The sequence below is a fragment of the Podarcis erhardii genome (genome assembly GCF_964252035.2).
Source record: "Podarcis erhardii genome assembly, chromosome: 3".
In the NCBI taxonomy this organism is placed as follows: Eukaryota; Metazoa; Chordata; class Lepidosauria; order Squamata; family Lacertidae; genus Podarcis; species Podarcis erhardii.
The window spans coordinates 108,922,583-108,936,820 of record NC_138507.1 but is presented as its reverse complement, the minus strand read 5'-3'; the positions used below and the strand labels follow the sequence as shown (position 1 = coordinate 108,936,820).

The window sequence follows — 14,238 nt, the reverse complement described above, 5'->3', positions numbered from 1 at the left end:
CGGCTTGTGGACCGCTTAAATGACCCCCGTGGGCCGCTTGTGGCCCATGGGCCTTAGGTTGCCGACCCCTGGTCTAGTGATCTAGAGGATTTGGCGCTCTCACCAAGGTCCCTTCCCACTCCATAATTCTATGAGTCTAATTTAAAGTATAACATTAAAGCAGATTCTTCAGCAAATACATAATGATCGTTCTAGAAATCACAGTTGACACTTTATTAATTCTATTAGCTTTTAACTGAAGAAATGTTTCCATCTAAAACCTGGGAGTTGGTCTGTTGAGAATTGAACTTCGATGAAACTTAACAGAAAGATCCTTCTATTTCTTACTGAATGATTCTGAGACTGAATGTCTGTACTTAGAGCTGTTATCCTGAGTCACAATGGAAGTATAAAGCTTATTGCTGGAACAACGTAATTGTAGGTTGTATTGGAAATATGCTGTGCATTTTCAACCTTCAGCTTTATTATTGTTTTCCCCCGCCAGCACCCGGGAAAGTGGCAGATAAGGTCATTATAGAAAACACAAGAGATTCAACCTTTGTCTTCATGGAGGGATCTGAGGATGCTTACGTTGGTTATATGACAATCAGGGTAAGAAACATGGGAGCAAGCACTTAAGTTGAAATTACTTGAGTTGAAAGAAATGGATGGCTTGTAACGAGTGTTATTGTATTTACTTTCAGTTTAACCCTGATGATAAATCTGCACAGCATCACAATGCCCACCACTGCTTAGAGATTACAGTTAACTGCAGCCCAATAATAGACCATTGTATTATTCGAAGTACTTGTACAGGTTAGTAATTGCTCTGTTAAAACTGTCATGAAGTAACAGGTGTACAAGATGCACAAGGGCTGGAGACCAAACAACTAGGCATCCGCCCCCGATTGTGATCAGCCATCCAGCCGTGCCTTCTCCTGCCCATCACTACTGGAATTGGGAGGCATTTTGACCACACCCTTCTACCTGCCCTCCCAGAATCATTAACCCACCACCATTCACCCAATATGCAGCTAGGGGATTGGACCACAGAATAGTAAACTAAGACCCAGTACTACACATGTCCCACACTATCAGAAGTAGATGTTAAATCTCCTAGCTACTCTCCTCCCTCTGCCTCTCCCCCTGTTCTTCCACTAAGGAAGAACTCCACAGGCCCTAGACCACACCTGCATCCACACAAACACTCCTACCTGCAGCTAGATGATACACGGGTCAAACAGCTGTTGTAATGCACACACACACACACACACACACACACACACACACTTGAAGAGCAAATCAGGCAAGGACCAGGATGGTGCAAACTCAGCCCCCGCTCCCCAACTCCTTGTTTCTCTGTGGGTCTGTTCACATGGTGTAGCTGTGAGCAAGCGAGGTAATGAATTAGCTGGCTTGGCCAACGGCATCCACTGGCCACACAACCCATCCTAAGCCCTCTGCTTTGGCTCAGGATTCATCTGAAGCCATTTCATGCCCCTACTATCTAGTTTATCCTGAAAGCTTAAGCCAAGATAATTGGCAAGAACCTAGCCAAGTTTATTCAGTGCTTCCAAGTTACTTCATTTTCTTTTATTATTTTTAATGGATGATGCAAGTTGTAGGTCTCTTATGAAGGGAGATCTAATTCCAGTTTTAAAATGTAAATGTTGTTTCCTCTTCAGTTGGTTCTGCAGTCTGTGTTAGTGGTCAAGGAGCTTGTCCCACTATCAAGCATTGCAACATCAGTGATTGTGAAAATGTTGGTCTCTACATTACAGATCACGCACAGGTGAACACCCTTTCCCATCCCCCCCCCATTTTTTTCCACCTTGCAAAAATAAAATTGCCTGATCCATCTTCAATTCACACTATTTTCTGATATTTTAGGGAATATATGAGGACAATGAGATATCCAATAATGCATTAGCTGGGATTTGGGTCAAAAACCATGGAAACCCTATTATTAGAAGGAATCATATTCACCATGGGCGCGATGTTGGTGTTTTCACATTTGACCACGGCATGGTAATGTATACTTTTCCTTTTGAGGGGAGCTTGTGGGGTGTGCATATTTCTGTGGGGAAAGTGAGTTTTTGTGAGTGTTAAAGCAGCTTGTTTTTGTCCACCTGTTCCCAGTGTTGATGGTTTCTCTTTTGCATGGCCCTCAAGTAAATAATGTACAATGGTGCCTCGCAAGACAAAAAGAATCCGTTCCGTGAGTCTCTTTTGTCTAGCGGTTTTTTCGTCTTGCGAAGCAAGCCCATTGACGGCTTAGCGGATTAGCGCTATTAGCGCTATTAGCGGCTTTTAGCGGCTTATTGGCTTAGCGGATAAACAGATTAGCGGCTTAGAAAAGGGGGGGGAGGGAAAAAAACCCCGCAGGAACTCGCAAGACATTTTCGTCTTGCGAAGCAAGCCCATAGGAAATTCGTTTTGCGAAGCACCTCCAAAACGGAAAACCCTTTCGTCTAGCGGGTTTTCCGTCTTGCAAGGCATTCGTCTTGCGGGGCACCACTGTACATTGGAGACTATTGAGACCCAGAGCAGAAGTAATGCCTGGTTAGAAGACTGGGAAAGTGTAGCAGGTTCCCTCATCCATGTGAATGCCTGCCTCCATTGCCTTACTAGCATAATCTTTGGCGAAGTGCTACATCTTCACAAGTGCTGGCTACCATTACTTTTTAAACCAGGATTTAGAATGGGTGTTTCAGCTGCTTTGTGTATGTCAGCCGCTTGGCACACTAGGTACCAAAAAATTGGTACTGTGTTCCTAAACCAGAAAGACAATACCTCCTCAAAAGCAGGCCACTGAAATTCTGACATTCATGCCACCTCCTGCCCCACAGGCTAGGTTTTATAATTGGATTTGGAGGTTAGGTGTAGGATTGATATGGAAAAGTGTCTTCTATCCATCACTTGTCTCTTCATACATCTTCAACAATGATGATCACAAGATCATTTTTCTTTGGAGACCTCCCTCAATCTTTGGTTGGTGCATCACATTCAGCTCCTTTCCACAACATATTTCAAAAACTGGGAACAGAATTCCAATTACGCAGAGATTCTTGATGTTTTATTTTCAGCTTGCCCTTCACCTGCTGCTTTGTTCTGAAATTATTGTTTTCCAGTGTTTGTGTTAGTACTTGTTAGGGCTGATTTACATTTGCAGGCTATACTTGACATGTTATTATTTGTTTTAGTTTTGTTAAAGTTTATTTTACTAGCCAAAGGCCATGACAAATCCATACAATCACAAACAGTATAAAATATAACACAAACAATTTCAAATAAAAATAGTAACTAGAAATTATGAGAGAGGCGATAACAGAGGAACCACCATGGCTACACTAACTGAGTTTCAATTTAGTTCTCTGAATTCTCCTTACAATTTACAGCTCCTTTTTTGCCACCAGAGCCAAAAAGACCTCTTATGTGTCACTACAGCATTGTTCCAGTTACAGATAGGTAGCCGTGTTGGTCTGCCATAGTCAAAACAAAATAAAAAAATTCCTTCCAGTAGCACCTTAAAGACCAACTAAGTTAGTTCTAGGTATGAGCTTTCGTGTGCATGCACACTTCTTCAGATACACTGAAACAGAAGTCACCAGACCCTTCTATATAGTGAAAAGGTGGGGAGGGGTATTACTCAGAAGGGTGGTGGGAATGGGTGATTGGCAGATAGCTGTGATGAGCCTGTTGACGACTCTTAACGACTGCAATAGGTCTTACAGGAAAAAGCAAGGGGTGAGAAGGTGAAAAATGGCTTTGTCATGTATAATGAGATAAGAATCCAATGTCTTTGTTCAGACCAGGTCTCTCCATGGTTTTACAGCATTGTTGTTACTCAGCAGCCACTTTCCTGTACAAACAGGTTTTAGAAAGCTCCACCTCGGATCTGTGTACAATGGCAATTGCCCCATATGAAAGAAGATAAAGAAGATGTTTGCCATGAGGCATCAATGTGGCAAAATCACCAGGTGTTGACTTTGTAACATTGAACTTTAATGTGAGACTGTGGCCTTGGCACTGACAATTCTACAAGACTTTAGGTTGGTTCAGATTTAACACTCAGCCATAGTTTCGGATTATGAGGATGAGCCTTGGTGAGTCTTACGTCCCCTCCTGCTTCAAACCAACCACAATAATTCAAAAGCTTTCCCTTCCATTTTGGATTAACCTCCTATTGCTGTGTGGTCTAAGACCAGAGACACCTGGATAGCTCAGCTGGTTAGAGCATGATGCTAATAACGCCAAGGCTGCAGGTTTGATCCTTGTATGGGGCAGCTGCATATTCCTGCATTGCAGGGGGTTGGACTAGATGATCCTCAGATGATCCTCCTTCCAACTACAATTCTATGATTCTCTGGTTAATCTATGGCTAGTAGAAATAAGGCAAAATAAAGCCACAGCTCATTAAACTGGCTTGCTTTTATTAACTATAGGGAAGATTAACCACAGTGTAGGGTTTGAAAGTAGGGACGCAGGTGGTGCTGTGGGTAAAACCTCAGTGCCTAGGACTTGCCAATCGCATGGTCGGCGGTTCGAATCCCTGCGGCAGGGTGAGCTCCCGTCGTTCGGTCCCAGCTCCTGCCCACCTAGCAGTTCAAAAGCACCCCTAAGTACAAGTAGATAAATAGGTACCGCTTTCTAGCAGGAAGGTAAACGGCGTTTCCGTGTGCTGCTCTGATGCCGGTTCACCAGAGCAGCTTCGTCATGCTGGCCACGTGACCTGGAAGTGTCTGCGGACAGCGCTGGCTCCCGGCCTCTAGAGTGAGATGAGTGCACAACCCTAGAGTCTGTCAAGACTGGCCTGTACGGGCAGGGGTACCTTTACCTTTAGGGTTTGAAAAGCACACAACTTCAGTCTAAAGCCTTCTTATCCCATAGTTGTTACAGACGGGGTAGCATGTGAGCCATATAACTCACACCGTTTGCAGCTAACATGTCCAACGATCAGGCATGATGGGTAATACAAAAAACAACAACTGGGGACATGAGGTTGGAAAAGTCCGTGCTAAATCATAGTTTGTGGTTATGTTACGCTTAAACAATGTGCTAGTGTTATGTCCAACTCTGCAACCAAAGAAATGGGCCTGTTTTCTAGTGCAATACTTGAAGTGCTTTTACAGTTGTTCAGATGGAGCATGTGGTCCTGTCTCTTAAAAATTACTCTGTAAGCCAATATGAGCACTTGCAGTTTTAAAGAAATAATAAAACAGTCTAAATGTATTTTTGCTCAGTACCATCTTTATTATGATGTCAGGTAGCTGGGAGGGGGGGGGGGAAGACACCCACCCAATTATATTTCCTTACCACTCCCCATTTTCTTCCTTGTTTTCAGGGTTATTTTGAAAGCTGCAACATACATAGAAATAGAATAGCAGGTTTTGAAGTGAAAGCTTATGCCAACCCTACAGTAGTTCGTTGTGAAATCCACCATGGTCAAACTGGAGGAATCTATGTTCATGAAAAAGGAAGAGGACAATTTATAGAAAATAAGATCTATGCAAACAATTTTGCAGGTGTATGGATTACTTCAAACAGTGACCCAACAATAAGGTACCTGTCTTTATTTTGGCCTAGATTCTCAAGCCCTTGGACAGAAGTGGGGACTGGCCCACCCTCTGTGGGCCATTTTTGACAAATGGGTAGCGTCACCAGCTGTCAGTCACCTGGTATCATATGACATCAGGTAATTCAACTTCAGTTGAAGAATCAGCAGTGCACTCTTTAAGTGCTCTCTGGATTCTTCATTTCTTCTTCTGTAGCCCCAGCTTGAATTCAAGCTGTGGCTACCAAAGATTCCAGCCAAAAGAAGAATTCAAGCCTTATTTTTTGCTGGGCATTGGCCCCACTTGAGAGCTCTGACCCTATTCCAGTAGGTCCTGCATTTGGAATCAAATTTAGAAGGCACCAAATGCAAGTACTGCATTCAGAGGAAATATCAGAGGCTCATCAAAGGAAACATGGATGGCATTGTAGTGTGCATTGCCACTGATATTTGAGGATCATCTGATTTCTAAGCCATCATGCAAGTCCAGCCCCGTAAGCTTTCCAGATGGGGACTACCTGGGAACGTCATAGAAACCATTCTAAGCTGTTAGAGTGAAGAGCAGTGTTATGTGTAATAAAAATTAATTAGTCTTCCACTTAGAAGCCACAGTTCTGTGTATACTGTACAGCCTATGTACATTTAGATTATGTGGTGCTTGACAATTTCTGTTTTCTTTGGCTTTTTCACCTTAGGGGTAATGCAATTTTCAATGGGAATCAAGGTGGAGTCTACATATTTGGTGATGGAAGAGGCCTTATTGAAGGAAATGACATATATGGTAAAAAAATGAATATTTGCTTTGCTGCATTTGATACTCCTTGTGTCCTTGGGCTGCATTTTTCTTCATACTTAACCTCTTTTAACAGGAAATGCATTAGCAGGGATACAGATTCGGACTAACAGCTGTCCCATTGTTCGACACAACAAGATTCACGATGGCCAACATGGCGGTATTTATGTGGTGAGCATCTCTGTGTGGTTTTGATGTGAACTCAGAAATATTTTTGCTAGAGACCTTTTCAGGCATTCAAAATATGGAATGTAAACGTGTGGTTGGGGAAAGAACCTGGAAGGGAAAGCTTGTTAAACATATTAATCTGGAAGGGTTTTTAAAAAATGTTTGCTTGAAAGTGTTTGCAGTTTGGCATCTTTAACCCCTAAACGTTTGAAAACTTGTATTACTGGGACACTTTAAGTCTCACCAAAATGAAGAAGTCATAATTAGGCCACAGATTTAGGTTAGGGCCTGATTGTCAACCTGCATAAGTTAGATTGTTGATAATGCACTTTTCTTTCTTATGAAAGATATGACAATATGAAAGATATGAAAATATGAAAGCATTTAAAATAGGGTTTTAAAAATTCATGGAGGGTAAGGCTATATTCTACCTCCACTGTCAGAGGCAATATGCCTCTATATCAGTTGCTGGGAGGTGCTGATGAGGAGAGAGTGTTTCACATGGGACCTGCTTGCAGGCTTCACCTAGCATCTGGCTATGGCTTCTATGAGAACAGGATCCTGGGCCAGATGGGCTTTCGGTCTGATCCAGCAGGGTGGCCCTTACATTCATATTTCCCAACATTGGCTAACTGTGATCTTGATAAATTAAAGCATTGAAGCAGATTCACTCTTTCTAATAGTGAACTAAGATGTAGAGTGCTGCTGAGATTGTAGGCAAAAACATGTCGTTAAGGAACTAGTGGGGAATATCTGCATGCTTGGTATAACTTTGAGGGTTGCAAAAGTAAAAAACAAACAAACATAGCTTTTTAAAAAATTACTGGGTGATCCCCAAACACCCCAGTGAGGACTAAGCATGCTCAGTAACCACCAAATGGCGAGTTACAGTTGGAAAAGAAAAATTAACTGGCTACAAAGAGAGTTGAAGGAACAGGGCTGCAGCTAACAAAAGGAAGTCGGAACATTTAAAAATAAACCTCTTTTTTTTGCGGGTCTTGCTTTTGTTTACCAGTTTTTGTTTTGCTTTCAGCATGAAAAAGGCCAAGGTGTGATTGAAGAAAACGAAGTTTACAGTAATACCTTGGCTGGAGTCTGGGTGACAACAGGAAGCACGCCAGTGCTGAGAAGAAATAGAATACATAGTGGTAAACAGGTACGTCCCACCTTACTATGTGGTTGGCAGTAATACTGATTTCAAACTCTTTACCGTATGGCTGGATTTTTTAAAAATGTGAAATTTAAAGAAATAACATTTGGATTTTTTGCATTCCAAATTGCATGGTTTCTTAAAAAGTGAAAATACTATCAGTTGCATCCACTTAAGTCCTACTTAGAGTAGACCCATTGAAATAAATGTTCTTGAGTTAGTCAAGTCGATTTGTTTTGGTGGACTTTTGTCTTGAGTTTGACTTAATTGGATATTAGACAGAGACACTGTGGGCAAGTGGTTCCCCGGTCCAAGTATTGGGGCTTAACCTGCTCTAGATATATTTGCACTCCCTCTGAAAGAACAGGCACATTGTTTAGAAGGCCTCTTGGAACCATCTGCATCAGTCTCCATTGTGAAGAGCACCTATCACCAGCCTTGGTTGGTATGTCAACTGTGCCCTTTCCTAGACATAGATAGCTTGGCCTCTGTGACTAATGCACTGGTAGCCTAACATTTATACTCCTGTCATGCCCTGTGTGGAGCTTCTCTTACAACTGGTGTGGAGGCTGCAGCTGATGCAGGATGCTGCAGCCCACCTGGTGAGTGGGGCTGCTTACCAGGCACATACCATGCCAGTGCTAAGGGACTTTGCCCTGTCTGCCTGTTAGCCACTGAACAAGTTTTAAGCTCTTGTTACTTAGATATAAAACCTTTAAAGACTCTGGACCAGGTCACCCAGAAAGACTGGCTTCCCCTCCATTGCCCAGAAAGGGCATTAAATTCAACAGGTGTGGAATCCTCCTATTCTCGACGCTCCCTGGTGATTGGCTTGTGGTGACGCAGAGGGGGCTATTTCACAGGTGGCCGCAGTGTTATGGAATGCGCACTCTGCTGAAATGTGGCCGGCACCATCTGTGTTGGCATTCTGGCTCCGGAAGATGCAGCTGTTTGGGATTGTTTCATTGCATATTTCAATCATGGACATTTATTTTGTTTAATGGCATTGTTTGTGTATTTTAAATGTGGTGTATTTTAAATTCTGTATTTTAACAGTGTTGTACAGTAGGTTATTTTTGTTTTGTAAACGGTTTAGAAACCATTTTGGCATTCAGCAGTATATGAATAGATATAACAATACAACCCAGTATTCTCTTAAGCCACTGTTAAGTAATGTGGATGTAAGCATGTTAGCTCTACAGTTAATCACAATCTAAACTGAATTGGTGTCTGTATTAGATTCATGTTGAATGAGGCTTTTCTTTCTAATTGAAAAACCAGTTTGATCATTTCTCAGATATGAATATTTACACTATGCCTCCCAAACACAGGCATTTCATTTTTACCTGATGAAAATAAACTGTTCTTGTTTGCTCAATAAGCAGAAAGGAGCAACACTGGGAACAAGAAAAGAAAAGAAAATCCCCAGTGTGTTGGTTCCTATATTCCCATATTTAACTTTACCAAGTCTTATGTATGGGATGCTGGTCATAATTATGAAAGACCCTGTATAGGAATATTTTAAGTACAATCTCTCTACAGGTTAAAAAAAGGGAAAGCATGCAAAATGTATACAGAGTAACAAAAATGTGAGGCTTGGTTATAAAAATAAAAGTGTAAATAAAACTATTTTACCTGTTTTACTAGTAGTCAGATTTACACTATTGTTCAGGAAATACATGAAGTAGTATTAGTGAGATACTTGATTTAATCAACCTCTTTTCTTCCCGGTTTAAATCATGGCTTTAAATTGCCATGATATAAAAATTAATTTACCATTTCCCAATGTCTCTTTAATGCTCCAGGTTGGTGTTTATTTCTATGACAATGGACATGGAGTGCTGGAGGACAATGATATCTATAACCATATGTACTCAGGGGTTCAAATCAGGTAAAGTATATCTTCATTTGTTTTGCTTCAAAATGTTTTTAATATATAAACCAGTCAGTGAATTGTCAACTTTTCTCACCATCTTAACAATTGCACTACATATGTTACTTTAGATTTGGCTGTTTTCCTTTCCTGTCCACTGGCAAGATTGTTATGTGGTAGTAGCTCTTATCTTGGGCTTGAAATTGTTGGAAGTGTCAGACCCATGTCTTTCAATGACTAGTTTTGTATTTGGCCTGGGAGACAGATTCTGTTCCAGGAGTGGAAAAGCAATTTCCTCTGAACTCCTAAGATGCCAGCACTGGAGTGGATAGAATCCAGTGCCCTGGCGAGGATACAAATCACACTGTTCCTGGTCATCAGAATAATCATTTGAGGAGAAGGGATGGTGTGATAATTAAGCTACCTCTGTGGGCATATAAGAGAGAATGAATGTTGGGTGGTCACACCTAGAGAGCTGGCCGTGAGTGAGTGCAACCCCAAGCCAAGGAGGTTAGCAACCCCTGTTCTGATCTAACATTTGTCAAAGCTTTATTAGATGACCTCAGAGTCAGTCCCTGTCTTTTATCCTCATTTTTCTATCTGCAAAATAGGAGTTCATTTTACAGAGTTCTTGGTTTTCATCAAAAAATTAAAACACACTTGGTTCACCAAGTGTGCCATATGAATTATATTTTCCCTTCCCTTTTAAACACAGTGAAGAGTTGCAGGCTGATGAAAAAGAATGGCAAAGTCCTTTCGTGCACACAAGCAGTTTCTTAACTTTCATCATAGAGCATACTTGAAAGATTTTTTCCATAGCTAAAAATACTCTTCAGTTTCTCAACTTTTCAGGGTGTGGTATAGAGTCACTTTAGAACATGAGAGGTGCCATAAAAAATTAATTGTAGACATATAAGCCCCATTATATCCATTGTTCTTTATACTACAGTACAGTGGTGCCCCGCAAGACGAATGCCTCGCAAGACGAAAAACCCGCTAGACGAAAGGGTTTTCCGTTTTCTGAGGTGCTTCGCAAGACGAATTTCCCTATGGGCTTGCTTCACAAGATGAAAACGTCTTGCGAGTTTTTTCCCTTTCCCCCCTTTTTCTAAGCCGCTAATAGCCACTAAGCCGCTAAAAGTGCAAATCTGCTAAGCCGCTAATAGGGGTGCTTCGCAAGACGAAAAAACCGCAAGACGAAGAGACTCGTGGAACGAATTATTTTTGTCTTGCGAGGCACCACTGTATAAAGATATACTAGATGTGTTCAGATTATAGGTACACGAGGGCTGAGACTAAAAGGGTGGGGGTGAGGGTGTTCACAATTATTTCCAGTAATATTGAAAAGGAGTGGGTAATATTATAAGGGTGTGGGAATGCTAGCCAAAAGAATTGCACCTTAATTAAGAGTTTAAGCTCCCCCTTCACTATTTAAAAAATAAAATAAAAAGAAGAGAACATCTGGTGCAGCCATGTACATACTTTCTGAACCTTTATCTGCCAGAACATTACTTTGTGAGTCTGGATTTGGTTCATAACATAGGAGAGATTCTGCATTCAGCTAAACAGGGATCTCGTGGTCTATGGGATTGTTTTCTATACATGCTGAGAGGGGAAGGTATATAGGAAGAAATGTATGAGTGCCTGACGTACTCTAGGCTTATCATGCAGGTACTTAAATCTTTCTTGATTGTACAATGCTGATAATGCTTTTTAAATCATCAAATGTAGTTCACGTCACCTGTACAAAATAATAAGCTATTTCTGAGTAACCTCTTTGTTTGCTTATGTACAGAACTGGAAGCAACCCCAAAATAAGGCGCAACAAAATTTGGGGAGGCCAGAATGGTGGGATTCTTGTTTATAATTCTGGTAAGCTTCCCCTCTACTTCATTCTTATAATTTAAAATATGAGGCTGTTTCACCCTAATGCAAAATCTTGATGTTTTATTTTATGTTTGAAAGGGCTCGGCTTTATAGAAGACAATGAAATTTTTGATAACGCAATGGCTGGAGTTTGGATTAAGACAGACAGCAATCCCACATTAAGAAGAAACAAAATCCATGATGGAAGAGATGGAGGCATCTGTATATTTAATGGGGGCAGAGGTACCAGTCCACTCACTTTTATAATGTTTATTTTTAGCCAGAGTGATGCCTTTTAAAAATAAAATGAAGTCTTTGTTCTCTTTAATCAACTGTCACTGTGACCATATTTTGATCCTTTGAGAAGCTGTTTAGTCATATATAATATAAAAAGGAGCTGTAATTCTCTATTTAGCCACCAAGAATATGTCTGCATTGCAGGATCAAAATTTCACTAGCTAAACTGTGGCCTTTTCTGAGAGAGTTCCAAATTGTGGTTGAAGAATATGTAAAACCCTTTCTTCCTGTTCAGATAACCAAGCTACATTTTACTAATTCAAATAGCTGTTGGAGTTCAGCTAATTCCCACTTTCTGCAGAAAACATTTATGTTAGTATTTGAATATGTCTATATTCCAAGTGTTAAAAAGCAATATATCTACCATCACCCCGCACAATTACTGTACTCAGTATTTATTTATTTTCTGTGCTTGTAAACAAAACAAATTTCAGACTGATTATTTTTGTTCTGTCTTAGGTCTCCTTGAAGAGAATGATATCTTTAGGAATGCACAAGCTGGGGTCCTTATCAGCACAAATAGTCATCCTGTGTTAAGAAAAAATAGAATATTTGATGGATTTGCTGCTGGTTTGTATTTGATTTATATTGTCTTTATCTCAGAATAGTGTTAAGACATCAGATCTAGGAGTGTTTCAGTCATTTGCAAATACTCTGATGTTTCATAATGTCTTAAAATCACCAGTGAACTTTTGTATTGTCCAAAATATCAGCGGTGGTTTTCTTTTTTCTCCCTTAAAAACTACTGGTTAGCCAAGCCACCCATGTTTTAAATGGCCAACATTTTGGACAGGAGGAAGAGAGACCACATTTTACCAGAAGTGAATTGCTGAATTAGTAATTTAACAGGCAACTCTTCTTTCACTGTTGGAGATTTAGACTTTATTTAAATCATTTTGAAACTTCCTTGAGAACCAGTGTGGTGTAGTGGTTAAGAGCGGTAGTCTCGTAATCTGGGGAACCGGGTTCGCGTCTCCGCTCCTCCACAGGCTGGGTGACCTTGGGCCAGTCACACTTCTTTGAAGTCTCTCAGCCCCACTCACCTCACAGAGTCTTTGTTGTGGGGGAGGAAGGGAAAGGAGAATGTTAGCCGCTTTGAGACTCCTTAGGGTAGTGATAAAGCGGGATATCAAATCCAAACTCTTCTTCTTCTTCCTTCATATTTCAAAACTTTCATAAAAATGTAAAGTTTTGTGTCTATTTTTCTTTAAAAGTTATAACTTCTCATACATTCAGCGTATTGCTTCCTCCCCCCACCTTAAACCATAGATGATGTCAAGCATTTGTAAATAATGCATAGGCCTTATTTTTTATCAGTGGTTAAGGGCCATAGAAAAGCAGAATTTTTAGGAAGGATTGACTTTGGTGACCACTTCAAGGCAGCCTGTAATTTCTCATAGGACTGTAGAATCTGCTGCCCAAGGTGTTATTCTACAAAGCACACTCGTTAATTATTGTTTGACCCATTTCCAGTCATCACTCTCTGTGGCAGCTCTCTGTGGCAGCAGCATAATGATGATGATGATGATGATAATAATAATAATAAATTTTTGTTATACCCCACCCATCTGGCTGGGTTTCCACAGCCACTCTGTGGAGTTTACAGCATATATAAAAACATAGTAAAACATCAAGCATTAAAAACTTCCTGATACAGGGCTGCCTTCAGATGTAATAATTTTATTATTATTTTAACCATTCAAGGAATAACTGGCCACTGTAAGCATGCTGACAATGCATCTTTGCTTCCTCACTCATGTCAAATCTTAAAGAAAAAAGCGTCTTTGCTAGGCAGAGACAACATGGAGTAACATGCCACAATACAAACAGCTCCATGATATATCCTGGAGCTGTAACAATGAAGCAAGCTTGCGAGGTGATGAGCACAGGGGGAGAAAAACTCCCCAACAAATGCAGTCAAACATGGGTTCACTGCCGGATCTGAGTGAAGAAAGTGTACTTCACCTCCATTGCTTCCTCTGTTTGTCATTCAGTGGAGTTGTTCCAAATAGCCATGGGCCTATACTTACAGGCTCTAGCGAGGTGTTACGAGCACAAAATTCCTTGGATCTGCTGCGATCTGGACTCCCCCTTTGGAGCAAGTGCTACAGAGGTGTAAGGAACACTTTTCTTGTTGGCTGTTGTTGGGTAGGTTTCAGTTGCTTTGGCCCAAGAACGTGTACAGGGTGCTTTGTCAGTTTGTGCGGCTACTGTTAGCCTATAAAATCAGGCAAGGAGGAGACAGTGGGTGGAGCCAGGCTAATAATTCATGCTTTGCTTTGAGAGGTGGCGATAAGACCATTCTTGAAGAAACCTGACTTACGTCAGCGGCAGATGTCTCCTTGAGAGGGTGGTTGTCAACATTTTAAAGTCCAGTTCAATCAAGATTCAGGCCTACTTTTGGCTCAGAAACTGCCTTGGTCGTCACCCTGTATGATGACTTGTGTTGGGAGAGACAGAGAATGCAATGATCTTGGCATCTTTCAATACCATCAGATTTGGAATCCTCCTGGAATAACCAGCTGAGTTGCGGATTGGGGGCACCATATTGCAGTGGT

At 41.0% G+C, this 14,238-nt stretch overlaps 1 protein-coding gene across 2 annotated transcripts in view; it reads left to right on the top strand.

Annotated features, from left to right (window-relative positions):
* FBXO11 (F-box protein 11) overlaps positions 1-14,238 on the top strand; it is a 68,309-nt gene that overhangs the window by 51,067 nt on the left and 3,004 nt on the right. For both annotated transcript variants that reach the window (XM_081854613.1, XM_081854612.1), the window contains exons 8-19: positions 485-591; positions 684-795; positions 1,665-1,771; positions 1,870-2,007; positions 5,324-5,541; positions 6,229-6,314; positions 6,403-6,497; positions 7,528-7,650; positions 9,450-9,535; positions 11,313-11,389; positions 11,483-11,626; positions 12,140-12,250. In XM_081854613.1, the coding sequence (XP_081710739.1) occupies positions 485-591; positions 684-795; positions 1,665-1,771; positions 1,870-2,007; positions 5,324-5,541; positions 6,229-6,314; positions 6,403-6,497; positions 7,528-7,650; positions 9,450-9,535; positions 11,313-11,389; positions 11,483-11,626; positions 12,140-12,250 (1,404 nt within the window). The remainder of the gene's footprint in view (positions 1-484; positions 592-683; positions 796-1,664; positions 1,772-1,869; positions 2,008-5,323; positions 5,542-6,228; positions 6,315-6,402; positions 6,498-7,527; positions 7,651-9,449; positions 9,536-11,312; positions 11,390-11,482; positions 11,627-12,139; positions 12,251-14,238) is intronic.